This window comes from Stenella coeruleoalba (assembly GCF_951394435.1).
Source record: "Stenella coeruleoalba genome assembly, chromosome: 15".
NCBI lineage: Eukaryota > Metazoa > Chordata > Mammalia > Artiodactyla > Delphinidae > Stenella > Stenella coeruleoalba.
Window position 1 is genome coordinate 52,698,012 of NC_137161.1, and position 15,790 is coordinate 52,713,801.

Here is a 15,790-nt window from a genome sequence, read left to right on the forward strand (position 1 = left end):
TCACAGGCATCCAGGTTTGGGATGCTTGGTCTCACTCATTATTCGTTCGCTTCTTCACAGGGAAAAAGGGATCTGCCAGGGTCATATTACAAACTAGTGGCAGACCAGACTGGACCGCAGGACTCCTGACTCCCGACGGAGCCAAGCAAGGTCTCTCTTGCCCGCCTGGTCGGGAGTTGGCGGGGTGAGGACCTGGCTTCTTGGCCGAATGACCCTTTCAGCAGAGGAGAGGCGGGTCTCCGTCGGCCCCACCTCGGCCAATAGGGAACAGCCACACCCCCCGCCCATGGCGGCCACGCCCCCAGACTCTTAAGACTGAACCCGCCTCCCGCGAGCCGACTCCGCAGCCCAAGCCTTGGGGCGGGGAGACGCGGACGCGGCTGCCTCGGCACCTCAAGACCTCAGGACCCAGGACCCCTCCGGCCTCCGGGCCAGGAAGCCCTGAGGCCGCGGCCCGTCCCGCCCGGCTCCCGCCGCCGCCGCCGCCGCTGCCGCCCGGTGAGTGTCTACCGGGCTGGGGGGCTGCGGGCGGGAACAGGGGACGGGCTGTGCACACGCGCCGATCACGCGCGCGGACCCCCCCGACCTCCGCCGCACGCACATGCACTCAGGGCGGGCACGCGGCCCCCAGTCCTGCACGATCAACTGGATCAACTCGGGGACGCACGGCGGGCGGGCACCGTGCGCCCCCGGCCCGCCCCCTTATCTGGCAGTCCTCGGGCTCCGACAGCTCCACGGCCGGGGTGCGCGCACGCGCGAGTACGCGGCTCACCGGCCCGCGGGGCTGCAAGCAGACAAAATAAACACCCCCTCCCTCCTCCCACGGCTGGGCCCTCCGGCATGACCAGTTTTATGAAACAAACCCCTTTGAGGGGATGGCCAAGCCAGAGTCTTGGGTTACTTTTACCTCCTGGAGTGACACTGGTTCTGGGCATGAATACCCCTAACCCCTGTCCCCCTGTGCAGATCGACGGCCTGGGGTCCGTCCTGAGGGCTCTGTCACTCAGGGCAGAGCAAGGGGCCCACAGGCATGCAACCCTGGAAATGGGGTACAGACCTTGGCTGACTGGGTTGTACTCCAGGTATCAGGGTGCCCCATCTCTGCCCCTGCCAGGGAAGGGGCTTTGCTCAGGCTGTGAACCCAATGGCCTGGAGCCAGCCTAGTCTTTTGTGTCCCTGGGCTGGCAGCACTGCAGCCTGAGGGCTGCTGAGGTCCCCTGTGGTCACTGGCAGGCCAGCTGATTAGTGCCAGCCATTCTGCCTCACCCCCATTTGTTAACGATTACCACACCAGGGTAGCTGACTACCTCTCCCGCTGGGGCCAAGGGCTGGAGTGTGAAAGGTGGGAAGGAGGAAGTGACCCTGAGGGTCCCTCTGCTTGCCTTCTGCACCAAGGACAGGTGAGGCTCTGGGGCGTGGCACCAGGACCCAGAGCCCCCTCCCCAGACCAAGAGCTTCTAGGGCTGGGGGACTGAACTAAATCTCAAGGTCCCTTCCCACTAGGCTGGACTTTGGGCGTTGGGGGCAAAGAGGGGTGTCTGGGTGGGTGACCTCCAAGTGGGGTCAGCAGGCCCAGCTGTTGGCAAGGCCCAACAGGGCTAAGGCAGGCAGTGTGGGGGATGGGAGAGTAGTCCCCTGAGTTTGCTGTCTTCTCCCAGGGGAATCAGCCCCTGGAGCTTCTGTAAACAGAGTGTCAGAGGCAGGAAGAGGGCTCTGGTAATGAGCAGCCCAGCTGGATTCCCTCCAGACCATTATCTGGCCTCTCCTGGGCCCAGGGAGGGAGGATGAGCACACGCGTGCCAGGCTGGGGGCCCGGGCACTGCCTGTCCCCACCTCCCCTGGCCTCATGTTTCAGTGAAACAACTACCTGGGACCAGTGAGCAGGTGGGGGCTGGTGTCCCAGGGTATTTGCTGGAATGGCACCACTCTCTCCAGACCCTGGACATGGAGGAGGAGGGGTTCAACATGAGAAGCCCCTCAGACAGTGCCCAGACCAGTGCTCTCGCCAGGCAGTCCCCTCTGGCAAACACCCCCAGGGAGATGCCCTGGGCAGGGGATGCATCCAGCTCCTGGCTCCCATTCCTGACACCTCCACTACAGTCCTGGGTGAGCTAGGACAAGTCCCAGGTAAAGAGTTGAGTCCTTGTGGGGGCTTTTAAGTGGGTAGCAGTTCCTGGGATCAGGACAGCAGGGTCTCAGCTGGGCCCTGGAGGCAGCTCCCACCTCAGTAGGCCAGCCAGCCAGTTCCCCTGGTGGCCAGAGAGAAGGCTGGGTGAGCCTCTGCCCACAGAAGCATCCCTGACCACTGGCAGGCCCTGAGCTCATGGGAAGGACAGCAATGCCACTTAACAGGGTTAGTGATCCCTCCCGGAGCCCCCCTCAGAGTCCCCGCCCTGGGCCAGGGAGCCCAAGGCTCCGCACTGCCAAGAAAACCAGCTCCCCTCACTGCTGTGGAATTTGAGAGTTCTTGGAGAAGGGGGAGGGCGTGTGTGTGCGTGTGTGTCCCAAAGCACAGCCCAGTGGGCGTGTGTCTGGCGTGGGCATGTGTCTGCGCGCGCGTGACCAGAGCAGGGCTGTGTTTGGGGGCGGGCAGGGGTGTGCTGAGGGTGGGCGGGGGCTCAGCCTTCTTCCTTTTATCAGTTTCCACATTCCAGAGTCAGCCGGATTGCTTTCCCTCAGCTGGCTGGGCCGCCTGGCCGGCCAGACCCGCCGGCCTCCCCCGCTTTTCCTCATTCCACCCTCCCTGGGTATGAGGAGGCTGGAGCAGACTCCCTTGGGCCACCTTAGGATTGGGGGGTGGGAACAGGCGAGGGGCCAGTTCTTCTCCAAGGTGGGGAAGGGCCCCAACCCGCCTCCTCCCAGGGAACGCAGTAAGGCTCTCACATTCCTCAGAGGCTGCCTGAGAGATTTAATTAAGGAGGAAGGAGAGAGCTAGCCTGCACTGAGAAGAGGCTGAGGCTGGGATGGCCACTGGGGCCCCCCTGGCCCTGGGCCTGGGTGGGCAGCAGTGAGAGGTGAGAGGCAGACTTGTGGCTCCCCTAATCAACCCCACCTGCCCACCGATCATCTCACAGGCCCCAGGAAGGGCCTCCTTTGCTGCAGGGTAACCGAGACCCTGGGCATGATGGAATGAGAAGGGCAAGACCCCTCTGGGGCTACCTCCTTCTCAGACCCTGTCTAGGCCCCAGACAGCCTGGGCCCAGCCGGCTTGGGGCTGGTGGCCTCCCTTGGTGACTAAGGTCTTCCTCTGGTAAATTCAGGTTTAATTGCAGAGTTAGGGCCTTAGTTGACGGGTGCTTGGCCCTGGGTGGGGACAGGGCAGTGAGCAAGCCCCATGTCTGAGCCCAGCCCCAGTGGCATCACAACTGCACGTGCTGACGGTGGCATCTGGACCAGCCCATTTCAAGTTGGGCCGCAGCCACCACATAGCTCCTGGGGCAGCAGGTGTCCTCTTCCAGCAGAGTGGCACCTCTGCTGAGAAGGCATGTCCTGCCACCCTGAGGGCTCACTTGAGCCAGGGACTGGCCTTAGTCACTGGTCTCCCTGCCCTGGGCTGACAGGTCTAGCAGCTGCCAAGTCACCCACAGTGCCACAGAAGACACCCACCTGGGGCCAGGCAGCTCCTGCCATGGAGTGGGGAAGGGGGAGGAGGTCTAGCTCCTGCTCTTCTGGTGCTGCCAGCTGGCCATACCTGCTCAGGGATCTAGACTCTTCCCTGGACAGGGAGACGGGCTGACGTACAGACTATCCCCCTTGGCAATATTCTGCCCCAGGATCTGAGGCCTGGCTATACAGGAGACCCACCCAAGCAGCTTCGCTAAAACACAACTCTGCCTGGGTCTCACCCCAGAAATTCTTATTTAATTGGCCGGGGGAGGGTGTGGTGTGAGCATTAGGAACTTTCTAAAGCTTCTTGGTGATTTTGATGTGCAGCTGGAGTTGAGAAGCCCTATAGGTGGGAGACGGAAGGGAAGCCCGGATGAGTTCATGGTGTGGAGTGTCAGGACTTACCCATAGCGTGAGTAGAACCCGCTGGGGGTGGTGATGGAGTAAGTAAAGCAGAGACGCCAAGACTGGTGGGTACCCCCACCACCAAAGGGCAGGGCTTAATCAAAAGGCAGGGCTAGGACCACCCCCCAAGAGGGCTATCTCCGAGGAACCTGAGGCTCAGCCCCCTCGGCCCCTTCCATGAGGGCCCAGGATAGAGACCCCAACCTGCTGGGCCAAGGGCTGCTTCTCCCCAGGGATGGGGAGAATGGTGGACCCAGCCCGGGCCTGGAGCCTCCTCAGACACGTCAGCGAAACTGGAGCCAACTGTCCTGGCTGCCGGCATGGTCCCGCCTGCCTGGGGGGTTGGCAGACTCCTGGGCTGGGCTGCTGCCAGGCCTGGCCGGCAGTGCTTCACCCTGGCGGGCCGGCACTGGGAGCCAGAGGCCCAGAGCCGTGGGGTCAGATCTGCAGCTCCAGACCCCTGTACCCACTCCGCAGTATTGGGTACGGAAAGGGACGTGTGCCTGCTTCTGTTTGCCCATTCCTGTTCCCCACTGGCCAGGCACAGGAGATGCTCCAGCCTGAGGTCTCATGTGGTCACCCGAAGGCCCGGGGTTCCACTCACTTGCCAGTCCCTGCCTGATCCAGGGCCTATGAGTGGGTGCCTCCAGGTGTCCCACACTTGGGGGTGGGTGGGGACACTCTGGGTCCCCCTGAGAGCTGAAATGATGATGTCGTTACTCACTGAGCCCCTCCTTCTGCTCCCCCTCCTCCCCCATCACATGCTGAACTGCCGGCCAAAGGACAGCTCACTTCCCCCCACCCCCTTCTAGAACTAAAGGCACCTTCCTCCCACCTCCCAGGCTGTTCTCTCTAGCTTCTCCTGTTTTTCCACGCCTGAGGATGGAGGGCAGCCTTTGCGTAGAGGCCTTACCCTGAGCCCAGGGGGCCTCCTGTCTGTGCCTAAATCTGCGTGAAGCCCCTCTCACACCATGGCATCCTCACCCCATGCATGCGGAGGGCAAGACTCAGGTTTTATGGGTGACACCCTCACTAGGTAGTGTTTACTGACCACCTAGAATGTCCTCCAAATACAAACTAAACAAGCCCTGAGACTCAGGCGCTGTACCCAGCCTCCCCCACTTCACAGATGGGAACTGAGGCTAAGGGCTGTGGCCAGGCTATCATGCAGCCAGGGTGCAAATGCAGGCAGTCAGACCCCAAAGCCCCATCCCAGCACTGTCCCCTAGAGGGCCCTTGTGGTGGGGCCAGGCCAAGGCGAGTCCAAGTGGAGGGGAGGCCCTGGACACTCTGCCCTCCTGCCTCCACTCCCCCCCGCTCAAATCCCAGGGCTACCTCTAGAACTCTCCCCACACCCTTTGCAGAGGGAAAGGGCCCACCTCCCTGCATCGAGTCAGCAGATCAGATATCAAAGCCCAGGCCCCTGGTCCTTCAGGGCTGCTGAAATTGCAAGGGCCAGGGCAGCCATGACCCCAACGAGACACTCCCACCCCCAATGCACACACACACCAGCATGCACCCAGACAGGCGGAATCGCTCCCAGAACTTGTTAAAAGAACTTCCCCATTTAAAACAAACAGAACAACACAGAACCACAACACGTGCTCAGAACAACTCCAGAAAGTGAAGCAGGGCTGCTAAGAAAAAAAGCCCACAGGTGAGAAAGGATCTGGGAAGCTATTTAGGGTCAGAGCTGGTCTCCTGCTGCCGTGTCACCGGCCCCCTCCAGTCAGTCAGTGCCCTCTGGGTCCCCTCTGGGGGCTCTCTGATCTGTTCTTGGTGGCAGAGCCCCCTGGAGCTGACAGCCCACAGCTTGCCATTTTCCCAAGCCCCAGTGCCAGCTCATTGCTGGACAGGTGGAATGGGGCTCAGGCAGAGGCACTCATCCCTGCATCCTGTGGACTGGAAGCAGGGTAGCTGCTGCCTACTGGGGTCTCCCCAGCCCAGAATGCCAGCTGCTCTTGTTCTGACCCAACGCCCACTCTCCATCAGCTTACCCAGATTGCCTCTGTGGCCAGACAGACCCCCGGTGTTCCTGCCTCCTTCCCCCATGATGACTTTACTGATTAAAGGGCCAGCAGACTACAGGTGAAGCTCAGAGCCCATGCTGGTCCCCTCATCAATGCAGAATGGGAAACACCCCCCAGTAAGCATCCCAGGCCCCTAAGGACCACATACCTGGCTCCTCGGAGCTAAGTGCTCCCAATCCTGGGAGGTGTCCATTCTGGAATGCCCAGGTGGACGATGAGGAAACTGAGAGAAAGCTGCTGTCTGTGGCCTCACAGTTCGGGTGCCCCTGGCCCAGGGCTGCCTGACTGGAGTGTGAGCTTTTAACTGTGATCTTTTATAAGGCTCAGGGGAGCTGAAGCTGTAGGGGTGGCCAGGCTGGCCAAGTGTAAGGTCCCCTCCCACCCCAGAGCCTGGCTGTGCCCTTCCTGACCCTGCCTGCCACCCCCACCCCCACCAGGAGGGTTAACTCAGGGGGAGGCAGCTCACCCCCCAGGTGCATGAGGGGGTGGGGGTTGCTCACAGCCCACATCTGGAGGCCAGGCCATACCCGCCGCCTTCTGAGTCAGGGAGGGTGGAGCGGGTCCCCACAGGGAAGGAGGCCAGGTGTGGCACACACAGCCCCCTGGGAATGGCGCCGGCAGGGCTGGGGGCACACGAGGCCTCCCGGGTTCTGGCTGAGGTTCATCTGAGGCTGAGTGCAAGATGCTCCTCTGCCATTCACTCAGCAAAAGATGGGCTCTGGGATACAGGGAGCAAAAACAGGGCCTCCCCTCAGGGAGGGTACAGCAGAATCTAGAGAGCAGAGCAGGCGGCACTGGCTGGGGTCAGGGAAGGCCTCCCTAGCTGGCCTCTGAAGGGCAGTCATCAGTTTTAACTAGTGAGGGGCAGAGGAGACCCTGCAGGTGGGCAGGGCCTAGGCAGGCCCAACCTGGTGATGGGCTTTTAGTCAGAGCTGGCCCAACACCATAGTGGCCTCCTGGGGACCACCTGCCCCTCCTCCGCCTCACGTTCCAGGAGCCCACATCCTTGGGGAGGGGCAGCCCGATCCACGGCATTGGGCAGAACATGGGCTGCGTAGGGGGCCACGCTACCTGTGTGGCTGGATGGCTGGCCAGCATGGGGGAAGGGGAGGCTGAGCCCCAGCACAAAAGGCCCTTGTGAGAGTAGGAGGCACCTGGAGGGGAGGCATGCCGGCCTCTCGGGGACTTTAGGGAACCACAGTGTGGGGACCGCTGCTGGGGTGGCCTCCGGGCTGCCCGCAGGAGCCTGAGTGAAGGGGGGCCCATGCTGTGGCCCTATCCTGTCTCAGGCAGTTCCAGCTACGAGTGGGAGCCTGGTGCGGCTGGGGGAGCCACCCCCACCTGGGCAGGACTGGGCCCCACATCAGGAGGGCAGGCCCAGCCACACCTGGATGTGGTTAAGGACCTGGGCTCTGGCTCAGATTTTCCGGGAGTGCAAAAGCAGCAAGTCACTGCACCTCCAGGAGCCTCTTCTCCTGTCATCTGGGGGTGAGGAGAACAGCTTCCACCTGGAGTGGCTGCTGGGGGACTAAACGAGAAGACTGTAGACGTTCAGTGCTGCGGGCACGTGGGAAGGGCTGCTGCTCCTCTTGCTCAGGGCTTGGCCTAGAGTTGATTCCCAAGAAACGATAGAGGATATGATCTGCGAAGCGTTTCCAGGCTTGACACTGCCTCTGGGGCCACCACACAACCAACGTCCCCCAACCTGAGACCTGGGTCAGCCCAGGGAGGCTGGGGGCCCCTCACCTCTAGTTCTTTCATCGTGGCTCAGAGATGGGGGATCTGAAGACCAAGGTTCCCTGCCTCCCCCCTTCCCACAGCAGGGACACCTGCCAAGGGCTCCAGCCCTCCTCTGCCTCCCCGGGGAACTCTCCTGCTGGCCATGTCCTAGGCAGGTCTGACTTCACAAGTGGAAAAACACCAATCCCAGAGTTTCCCCGTGAAGTCTTCCTGCTGTGGTCTCTCCTCATTCAGCGGACTCAGAGTGCGGTGGCAGCGGCCAGTGGCCCAGGGCAGGCAGCTTCTCTACTTACATGCTCGGCCGCCTGCCTGCCTGGTCTCTCCCAGATGCTGCGGGAGGGGCTGCCGCTCCAGAACCCACCATTCTCCCTCCTTCGCTGTCCACCTCAGCAGAGATTTTTGGGGTGGTTTAGGGGGAGGGCACAGAGTCTGATGTTTTTTGACCACGTGTTCTCTCTGAGCCACAGAGAGGCCAAAGGGCTGGAGTTAAGGAGAAGGGGGTTATTTGTGGTCACTGAGTGTTTGGGGGCCAGGCCCCCCTCTGTGTGCATCAGCCCACCGAACCCTGGTGTCAGCGCAGGAAGTAGCAACTGATATCGTAACAAGGTCATGTGATTGCTCAAAGTCACATAGCAAAGAAGTGACAGGGCAGGGACAGGAACCCAGCCAGGGCACTAGGGACCTGACTCATAACTACTGTATGCTGTTGGGTTTGGGGGCGGGGAGTGGAGAAGGGGGCTGGGAATTCCCTTCCCGGTCCTTCCTGGAGTGGCTGTCCCCTGGGGCCCCTGACTCAGGGTCTCCCGCTTTCCTCTCTGCTCCCAGGGACCAGAAGATGCGCTCCAAGACACCCCCGCCCCTGTTGCTGCCGCTGCTGCTGCTGCTGCCGGTCCTGGAGCCCAGGGTGCGGGGTTGCCCATCCGGCTGCCAGTGCAACCAGCCACAGACAGTCTTCTGCACCGCCCGCCAGGGGACCACCGTGCCTCTTGATGTGCCGCCCGACACGGTGGGCCTGTACATCTTTGAGAATGGCATCACCACACTCGACGCGGGCAGCTTTGCCGGCCTGCCGGGCCTGCAGCTCCTGGACCTGTCACAGAACCAGATTGCCAGCCTGCCTGGTGGGGTCTTCCAGCCACTGGTCAACCTCAGCAACCTGGACCTGACTGCCAATAGGCTTCGGGAAATCACCAACGAGACCTTCCGTGGCCTGCGGCGCCTGGAGCGCCTCTACCTGGGCAAGAACCGCATCCACCACATCCAGCCCGGCGCCTTTGACGCGCTCGACCACCTACTGGAGCTCAAACTGCAGGACAATGAGCTGCGGGCGCTGCCCCCGCTGCACCTGCCACGCTTGCTGCTGCTTGACCTCAGCCACAACAGCCTCCCAGCCCTGGAGCCTGGCATCCTGGACACCGCCAACGTGGAGGCGCTGCGGCTGGCCGGCCTGGGGCTGCAGCGGCTGGACGAGGGGCTCTTTGGCCGCCTGCGCAACCTCCACGACCTGGACGTGGCCGACAACCAGCTGGAGCTCGCGCCGCCCGCCATCCGGGGCCTGCGGGGCCTGACGCGCCTGCGGCTGGCAGGCAACACCCGCATCGCCCAGCTGCGGCCCGAGGACCTGGCCGGCCTGGCAGCCCTGCAGGAGCTGGACCTGAGCAACCTGAGCCTGCAGGCCCTGCCGCACGAGCTCTCGGTCCTCTTCCCCCGCCTGCGGCTCCTGGCAGCTGCCCGCAACCCCTTCAACTGCGTGTGCCCCCTGAGCTGGTTCGGCCCCTGGGTGCGGGAGAGCCGTGTGGCGCTGGCCAGCCCTGAGGAGACACGCTGCCACTTTCCACCCAAGAACGCCGGCCGGCTGCTCCTGGACCTTGATTACGCCGACTTTGGCTGCCCAGCCACCACCACCACGGCCACGGTGCCCACCATGAGGCCCACGGTGTGGGCGCCCACAGCCCCACCTTCCAGCATGGCTCCCACCTGGCTCAGCCCCACGGAGCCAACCACTGAGGCCCTGAGCCGACTGCCCCCTGCCCCGCCCACCATGGGTCCTGCCCCCCAGCCCCAGGACTGCCCGGCATCCATCTGCCTCAGTGGGGGCACCTGCCACCTGGGGGCGCGGGGCCACCTGGAGTGCCTGTGTCCTGAGGGCTTCACGGGCCTGTACTGTGAGAGCCGGGTGAGGCCAGGGCCGAGGCCCAGCCCTGCCCCGGCCACCATGCAGCCACCCCAGCCCCTGCCCCTTGGCATTGAGCCCGCTAGCCCCACCTCCCTGCGGGTGGGACTGCAGCGCTACCTGCAGGGCAGCACCGTGCAGCTCAGGAGCCTCCGCCTCACCTACCGCAACCTGTCGGGTCCCGACAAACGGCCAGTGACACTGCGGCTGCCGGCCTCACTCGCAGAGTACACGGTCACCCAGCTGCGGCCCAACGCCACCTACTCCATCTGCGTCCGGCCCCTGGGGGCCGGGAGGGTGCCTGAGAGCGAGGAGGCCTGTGGGGAGGCCCGCACGCCCCCGGCAGTCCGCTCCAACCACGCCCCAGTCACCCAGGCCCGAGAGGGCAACCTGCCACTCCTGATTGCGCCCGCCCTGGCCGCCGTGCTCCTGGCCGTGCTGGCTGCTGTGGGGGCGGCCTTCTGTGTGCGGCGGGGGCGGGCCGCGGCAGCTGTGGCTCAGGGCAAAGGGCAAGTGGGGCCAGGGGCCGGGCCCCTGGAGCTGGAGGGGGTGAAGGCCCCCTTGGAGCCAGGCCCCAAGGCGACTGAGGGTGGTGGGGAGGTCCCGCCTGCTGGGCCTGAGTGTGAGGTGCCACTCATGGGCTACTCGGGGCCCGGCCCCCAGGGGTCCCTCCCAGCTAAGCCCTACATCTAAGCCTGCGAGTGATGGACGGTCGGGGCCAGGCTCTCGGCCCCACTGGGACTGGCCAGGGCCCTCCTGCTGCCAGATCAAGGAAGTTCTCAGATCTGTACGATGAGGACATGTCAGGACCAGGGCTGTGTGACCACAGCAAGTCCCTGCCCGTCTCTGGACCTTGGTCTCCTCATCTGTAAGAAGCTGGGACCCAGGTGATAACCTCTAAGGTCCCCCCACCCCCCGCCCGAGTGCCTAGAGGATGGCGTCAGCCCCGTCTTCTGCAACATGCAACCTCTGGGGTGGGGCGGGCCCTGCCGTGTGCTGGTAACACAGGCCCGGGCTGCCAAGCCCCCCACCCCAAGGAGACTCTGGGGGCCAGTGAAGGAAGCCCCCAGAAAAGAGAGCAGAGGGAGAGTGGGACTGGGGATGGGGTGGGTGAAACTGCCTCAGCCCCAGAAAGTGAAGGAACAAAAGAAACTGGAAAGAAAGATGCTTTAGGAACAAGTTTTGCTTTTGTTTTTTAAAATATATTTATAAAAGATCCCTTCCCATTTATTCTGGGAAAATGTTTTTCAAACTCAGAGACAAGGACTTTGGTTTTTGTAAGACAAATGATGATATGAAAGCCTTTTGTAAGAAAAATAAAAGATGAAAAGAAACAAGCATGTTTCTCAGGCATGGCCCCAGGGTATCTGGGCTGGACTAAGGGAGGGTGGGGGCTCACAGGGTCAGCCTAAAGGGACAGCCCTCTCTGTGGGGAAGCTGGGGCCAGGGACCCCTCTCCCCAGCAGGCACCAGGCCCTAGTCAGCATGCCCTAGGCTGTCCTGCCCTGGGTTGTGTCTGCTCAGTCCGCTCGACTGAGGTGCCTGGACCAGCTTCCCAGTGAGACTGGGAACCAGGAGGGAGCTGGGATAGGAAAGGGGCCACTTCAACCTCCGGGTAGAGGAACGGTTAGGGCAGCCTTACCCTTCCCAGGCCCAGTCTTCTGCCAGCAGGAGCTGCAGAGCTCCTGGGAGAGGCTGGGGAGACGCTCATGGCAGACGCAGGCCAAGATGACCCCCAAGGGTCCCTCCTCAGAGATGGGTCTGATGAGCAGTTCACCGCCTGCCTTCCTCTGTGGAGGAGGTGCCTTGAGCCATGTCCTGCCAGGCCCTCATGGATGGTCCTGGACCAGATGGCACACACGGCCCAGCCCTTCCTGCAGTCCTGTGGCCCCTCTGCATGGGCTCAGGCTGCAAGACCTTGCTCCCAGCCTCCTGCTCTAGCTACAGAGAAAGGGCCTTGGTAGAGAAGCAGCACAGATCCTGAATGGCAGGAGCGCTTTGCTGGGTGAGGAGGCAGGGACTGAGCCAGGGCTGTTAGGGGCAGGTGGCCCTGTGATGCCCCTTTACTCTCTGCACTTGAGTAAAGTACCCAGGCTTTCCAGAAACCCCGGAAGTGGGAGTGTTTTCCAGGAAGCCACAGGCCAAGGTGGGGGCAGGGCCCCCAGGGATGCTATGCACAGCCCTGGCCTGGACCAGGTGCTGGGAGCTTAGGAACAGTGACAGACACATGCGCCCAGCACCTTTTCCTATTACCCTGTGGCACAAAGGGAGGTGCCCCTGGAGCCAGAGAGGCCCTGCAAAGGCTAGAGCGAGCCTCCCTGCGGCCCCATGCCCATCTCCCTGCATGGGTCATGGCCCCTGGCCCCCAGCCTCACCCTGGCGGGAAGGAGACAGCCCAGCCAGGCCTGGGGAGCAGGCCCTGCGGTTCTGGGCGTTGATGTCAGTGCAGAGTCAGGCCCGGCCACACAGGCTCTGGATTCAATTATCGGCTGCTGAGGGTTCTGGCATGAGAAGGGAGGAGGTGGGTCATGGTGGGCAGAGAGTGGTGGCAGCGGGCCTGGGTGGGGCCCCTTCTTCCTGAGGCAGCGGAGGCAGCAGCCCAGGTGGATTTCCTATGGGCCTGGGTCCCATTAGGGGAATGGCTCTGGCGAGGCCTGCCCTCCCCTTCGGCGGCCCCGTCAAAGGGGCCATTGTGGGTCTATGGGCTGCTGCTAAACACAGTGGCTGCTGAATGACTGTTTTCGCTGCAAAGCTAAACCTGGCTAGTGGGGCCGCAGGGGCGGGGTGAGTGGTGGGGCCCACAGAAAGGGGCCTGAGCGCTCACGCCAGCCCTCCCAGAAAAGGTCTTCGGGCATCCCATCAGATGAGGGGCCGGGGGACGAAGAGAGGGCCAGGGAACGAGTTGGGGACCGAGCCAAGATACAGCCACTACCCAGGGTGATCCTGCTGTGGGGAGACGCCAGCCCCCAACTGCTGGGTCCTCGCTGCCACAGGCCCTGTGCCACGCGGGCTACACATGCTCCCATTTCACGTCCAGTGATCCCTCTACAGAAGAGAATCACAGGCCGGAAACGGTAAGACAGCAGCTTGCTCACAGCAGGCAGGGACGGATCCCAACACCTGCTCCCTGGCCCAGGAGGTGGGGGTACCAGCCTTGCGGGGAGGGCTTGGCCCTCCAGGAGAGGGGAGGGGCTACTGAGAGCCGCAGAAGGCAGGCAGGGAGGGGGTTCCCAACCTCCAGGGAACTCGCTGGGATGCAGGGCCAGTGCCTCTGGCCAGAGGTGGACACCTCAGTGTGAAGAAGCAGAACAGACTCCCAGCGTCGACCCTGTGAGGCTTGCTGCCAGGGTGACCTCAAGAGAAGATCGATTTCTCTGGCTTCAGCTTTTATTCTTTGGTAACGTGTGGAGACAAATCTCCATCTGCCTTCAGCTCAGGGCCGATACTGTTGACCATTCACCCAGCCCAGGAGCAGGGCACCCGAGACAGGTGGTGGTGTTTCTGTGTCTCCTGGACCGGAGCACGAGCTGCTCCGTTAGCCCAGGCCCTGCCGGTAACCCCCCACCTCCACCCAGCACAGGAAGTACAGGGCAGCCATCTGTGGACCTGCTGCCCGAGCCCAGCTTTACAGATAGGACCTGCTGCCCTGCGCGTCCCACATGGGGAGGTGTGCTCCACAAACAACACAGATGAGCAGGGGAAGGGCACAGATGGGAGCAGAGACAGAGGCCCCTGGGAGGGTGGGGCCCTGGGTCCTCCCTGGGAGAAGCTGGGGAGGGGCATGTGCCTGACCCCTGGCCCCCTATAGCTCTTATAAGAGTTCATACTGTTCTGCCCAAATGGAGATGGAAAATCTGTAAAATAGAAAAGAAACTGAGCGGGTGCGGTGGAGACCCATGCCGTGCCCACAGCTGACACCCTGCACACTTCCTACCTTCAGTCCAGTTCACTCAGCAGCCCCCAACACCCCAGGGGGCTTCTGAGGGGTTCTGGCTTCTGGGGAGCCTGGGGGTAGGGGACCCACCACCTCTCAGGCCAGCCTGGAGGCTGGCACGCATCCCTGGCATCCACCAGCTTTGTAGAGGGCTGGAGAGTCCCAGCTCCTTTGCCAAGGGCGTGGGCCCAGTGGGGCAGTGGCCAGGACTGGGGGATGAACGGGGCGGGACACTGGCCTGGCCGCCCATCTGGGAGTGATTTGAGAAATTCCAGGCCTCGCTGGCCCTGCGAGGCTATTCTTAACTGCTATAATTACAGGGTCAGCCTTGGCCAGTGGCACCATGGGGTCTGGGCATCGTTAACTCCCCAAGGGGCCACACTGGGGCTGGGCAGGGGCTGCTCCTGGGGTGGGGGTGGGGCCAGCACAGATGGGGCGGAGCCTGGAAGGCAGGAAGTGGTGGGGAGAGGAGCATTTGATGGTAGTGCTGGCTCCCTTTTCCAGGCTGGGCCAGTTCCCTCCCTCTGCTGGGGGGCCCCATAGGGAAGGGGCTGTCTGGCCTGGGTAGGCGTGGAGGACAAGATATCAGTGCAGCATGAGGGCTGGGGGAGGGGTTGCTGGACATGAAGCCAGAAGGCCTGGGGGCCCTGATTCCTCCAGCGCAGGGGGACCCTGGTAACATCCCGCTGTATCCCCAGGGCCAAGAGCAGACAGAGGCCTCACACCTACTGCTATGGGATCTCACTCAGCCTTGCCTCCCTCATCTGCAAATTGGGCCTTTTCAGCACCCCAGGCTTTCCCTGGGTTGTGAGACAGGATGGGAGTGCCACCCTGATGGTTTCCCCTTCTCTGGGGGCTCTCAGCGGGGTCGCCCTGGCAGGAGCTCTTACGGCACTCAGCCCTGCGTGCCCTAGACACGGCCCTCACTGCTCCCAGAGCCTGGACAGGTCACCACGCCCTCTATGACTCAGTTTCCCTAGTTGTAAAACGGAAGAGGAAGGGGCTGAATGGATATCCAAGGACCAAGGCCCCATCCTGGCTCTGACCTCCCAGGTCCCTGCCTGGGTGGGGTGTTCAGCAAGCCGCCCCAAGAGTCACAGCTGAACGGGAACCAGGTCCCACCACCTCCTGCACCAGCCGGGCTGCAGTCCTCCAGCCTCCTGTACCTCATCTCCTCAGCGGGCATCCTGGTGCGTGGGTTGCCCCTGCACAGAGCTGGCTGGGCCAGGACCCCGTGGGGCACCACCATAAACCCTCTTGCACACGCTTCCAGGAGGGTGGAAGGATGAGGTGCACTGTACCTCCAGGCTGCCTGCACCCCCCAACCCGCCCAGGACCACCAGTGACAAGCATGTGGCCAGGGCTGAGGTCTCACAGAAATTGCAGGTCTGAGGCCTGCCTCCGTCCTGCACTGGAGCCTCCAGACCTGCCAGCCCACCTGACCCCACGTCACCCCGCGGCCACCTCATGATCGTAGCCTCAGTTTCTTCAGTCTTTGGCTCCACCAGAACACTCACAGCAAAATCAAGCGCATCCCCAGACTCCCTGTCCCGGCACCGCCGAGTCACAGTCCCCTCCCCAAACGCCAAAACACACCAGCACAAGCCCCCGGGCAGAAGCCTGCCCCACAACCAGCAGTGTGCACTTACAGACATCACTGGGCCCTCAACGCCCCCAGCCATTCCAACACGCCAGCCACTCCTACCTGGGAGAGGTGTCCAGGGTGAGGGAGGTGCAGGCGCTGGAGAAGAGCCGGGTGTCCCAGAGCTTCACTTCACGCTCATGCATCTGCAGGGAGGGGGCAAAGAGGGGCTCAGAGGGGCCCAGCCCGGAACCCAGGGACTAAGGACACAGCCTGGCACGGGAGCACTCGCCCCAGAGCAGAGCATTCGGTGGGGGGGG

At 62.8% G+C, this 15,790-nt stretch overlaps 2 protein-coding genes across 2 annotated transcripts in view; one reads left to right on the forward strand and one right to left on the reverse strand.

The window, feature by feature from the left end:
- The window catches only part of CORO7 (coronin 7), a 57,390-nt gene that overhangs the window by 12,724 nt on the left and 28,876 nt on the right, over window positions 1-15,790 (reverse strand). The window contains exon 9 of the mRNA XM_079944662.1: window positions 15,594-15,676. Within this exon, the coding sequence (XP_079800788.1) occupies window positions 15,594-15,676 (83 nt within the window). The remainder of the gene's footprint in view (window positions 1-15,593; window positions 15,677-15,790) is intronic.
- On the forward strand, window positions 258-11,291 carry VASN (vasorin). The gene is made up of 2 exons (XM_079944663.1): window positions 258-498; window positions 8,607-11,291. Exon 2 carries the CDS (start codon window positions 8,617-8,619, stop codon window positions 10,645-10,647), a length of 2,031 nt encoding a protein of 676 aa, XP_079800789.1. The 5' UTR covers window positions 258-498; window positions 8,607-8,616; the 3' UTR covers window positions 10,648-11,291.

Excerpts from the sequence above, each read along its gene's own strand:
- VASN (XM_079944663.1), top strand. The coding sequence starts at position 8,617 with ATGCGCTCCAAGACACCCCCGCCCCTGTTGCTGCCGCTGCTGCTGCTG.